We start from the raw sequence: 2,137 nt of genomic DNA on the forward strand, positions 1-2,137 counted from the left end.
TGAGCGCCGGCGGCAGCGGCAGCGCAGGCTCGGTCCGTCCGTCCGCGCGGCTCGGGGTCTGCCCGGGGCTGCGGCGAGAACGGGCGCCCGGCTCCCTCCCCCGCCCGCCGCCGCTGTGATTGGGTGGAAGATGGCGCTGGGCGGATGGAAATCCTAATGACAGTCTCCAAATTCGCCTCCATCTGTACCATGGTAGGTGCGGCGGGCGGGTGGCCGCGGGCCTAGCGCGGTCCTCGCGGCAGGGCGGGCCGTTGGCCGGGGCGCGGAGGGGTGAGGCCCGGCCGCGGGGGAGGGGAGGCGGCGTCCGGCGAGCGAGGCTGCGGGCGGCAGATTAGGGTTGCGGTGGCTGCGAGGGCGATTAGCGCTGGACGTGGCGAGTGGGCGGGCACCGGGCTCCTGCCGGCGGAGGCGAGGCGCCCGGGGGCTGAGTGTGCGGGGAGGTGGGCGCGGGCTGGGCGCCCGGGGCGGCGCGAGGGATGCCGAGCGCGGGCTCCATTTTAGCCTGGCCGGGCGCCGCGCGGGGAGGTGTCCCTGTGGGGGGTTCCCGGCGGGCGTGCGGGCAGGAAGGGTCTCGTTCCTGCCAATGGGGAGGACGGAAGTCAAGTACAGATTTTCTCCGCGCGCTTCGGGAGGGGGCGCCCTCGGAGCCTAGGCGCTGGGGGGCAGAGGGTGTGTGGGAAGGTGGAAACTTTTAACCAAGTGCCGTTGACATATTTTCCATTTTCTACTCCTTCTGAGGAATGAGCTCGCCCGTTCCCAGCCGTGTGTCCAGGTGGCAGTCTTGTCTCTCGGAATCCGCGTTTCTTTTCCTGTCATTTGTTTACTTTCATCCACCAAACACATCTGTGTGTGACTTGAAGCGTTTCTGTGTGCAGACGGGCTGCAAGCGTTATTGCATGTGTCTTAATAGGCTTTATAGGTAGATTGAGAGGGAAAAGTGCTAATGCCTGTTCAAAGTCCCGAATGAAGGAAAATGTGGGTGTGTTTAAAACTTGCTGTTTTTGTGTTTGGCCCAGGGACTACAGTGTCCCGCACAATGGGACAGAATTTGCTTCGTTAGCTGTTTATGAGCTCACGTCCAGGCATCATAATTATGAATCACCCTCCCCCCCAAGTTACTCGTTGCAACATGGGCCTAGTGGTTATATTATTAAAGACTTCGGAAATCTTTTGTACTGATTCACGTCTCACGAGCCCTTTGTATATATCTGCTTGTGGGTAGCGATTCCCAGGCCACGTTCGAATCTAAGAGTGGTTAATTTTGTGTATCTTTCGGTAACCAGTGGAGAATCGAATTGGAAAGGTACTGCACGCTGAGGAACAGTATAAAAAATGGCTGAAATCAAGTGGGTTTGAATCTCCATTATTAAAGAAACCTTATGGAAGAATGAATCATCAAAGAATCCATTTCCCCGACTGGATGTTTGTTTTCGCTCACAATTTATGTTTTAGAAGAACATTTGGTGGCAAAGGGACTAGATTAAAACAATTTTAGGGGATCGTTGGGGCTAATTATTTTTAAATATCTCCATTATTATCTTAGACTGCTGCAAAAGGATTGTGATAATGAAGTCTTTCAAAGTGGTAACTTTGCCAGATTGCTCAGCTCTGCGCACGTGCGTGCGTACACACGATCAGGTCATAGCTCATTGTCAAAGTAAGTCTGCAGTTTCAGGAATTCGAGTGCTCTGTTATCTTTGCTAACCCTTCTTCCATTCACTCACTGTGTACTCAGTAAGTCCAAGGAAAGGTGCCCTGGTGGCGCAGTGGTGAAGTCACTCGGCTGCTAACCCAAAAGGTCTGCTGTTGGAACCCACCAGTCTCTCTTCAGGAGAAAGAGGAAGCAGTGTGCTTCCATAAAAATCCACAGCCTGGGAAAGCCTCTGGTGCAGTTCCACTCTGTCCTCTAGGGGCGCTGTGGGTCAGAATCGCCTCTATGGCAGTGGGTTTGGTTTGGGCTTTGCTTCCATAAAGATCGACAGCCTTGGAAACCCTGTGGGGCAGTTCCACTCTGTCCTCTAGGGGCGCTATGAGTCGGGATTGACTCCACGGCAGTGGGTGTGGTTTGGGCTTTGCTTCTGTAAAGACTGACAGCCTTGGAAACCCTGTGGGGCAGTTCCACTCTGTCCTCTAGGGG

General features: G+C 55.2%; 1 protein-coding gene across 1 annotated transcript in view; it reads left to right on the plus strand.

Annotated features, from left to right (window-relative positions):
- USP12 (ubiquitin specific peptidase 12) overlaps nucleotides 1-2,137 on the plus strand; it is a 155,982-nt gene that overhangs the window by 1,525 nt on the left and 152,320 nt on the right. Inside the window, exon 2 of the mRNA XM_007956529.2 lies at nucleotides 5-192. Within this exon, the coding sequence (XP_007954720.2) occupies nucleotides 5-192 (188 nt within the window). The remainder of the gene's footprint in view (nucleotides 1-4; nucleotides 193-2,137) is intronic.

This window comes from Orycteropus afer, unplaced genomic scaffold (assembly GCF_000298275.1).
Source record: "Orycteropus afer afer isolate SDZICR_OR568_19922 unplaced genomic scaffold, OryAfe1.0 scaffold00630, whole genome shotgun sequence".
Lineage (NCBI taxonomy): Eukaryota > Metazoa > Chordata > Mammalia > Tubulidentata > Orycteropodidae > Orycteropus > Orycteropus afer.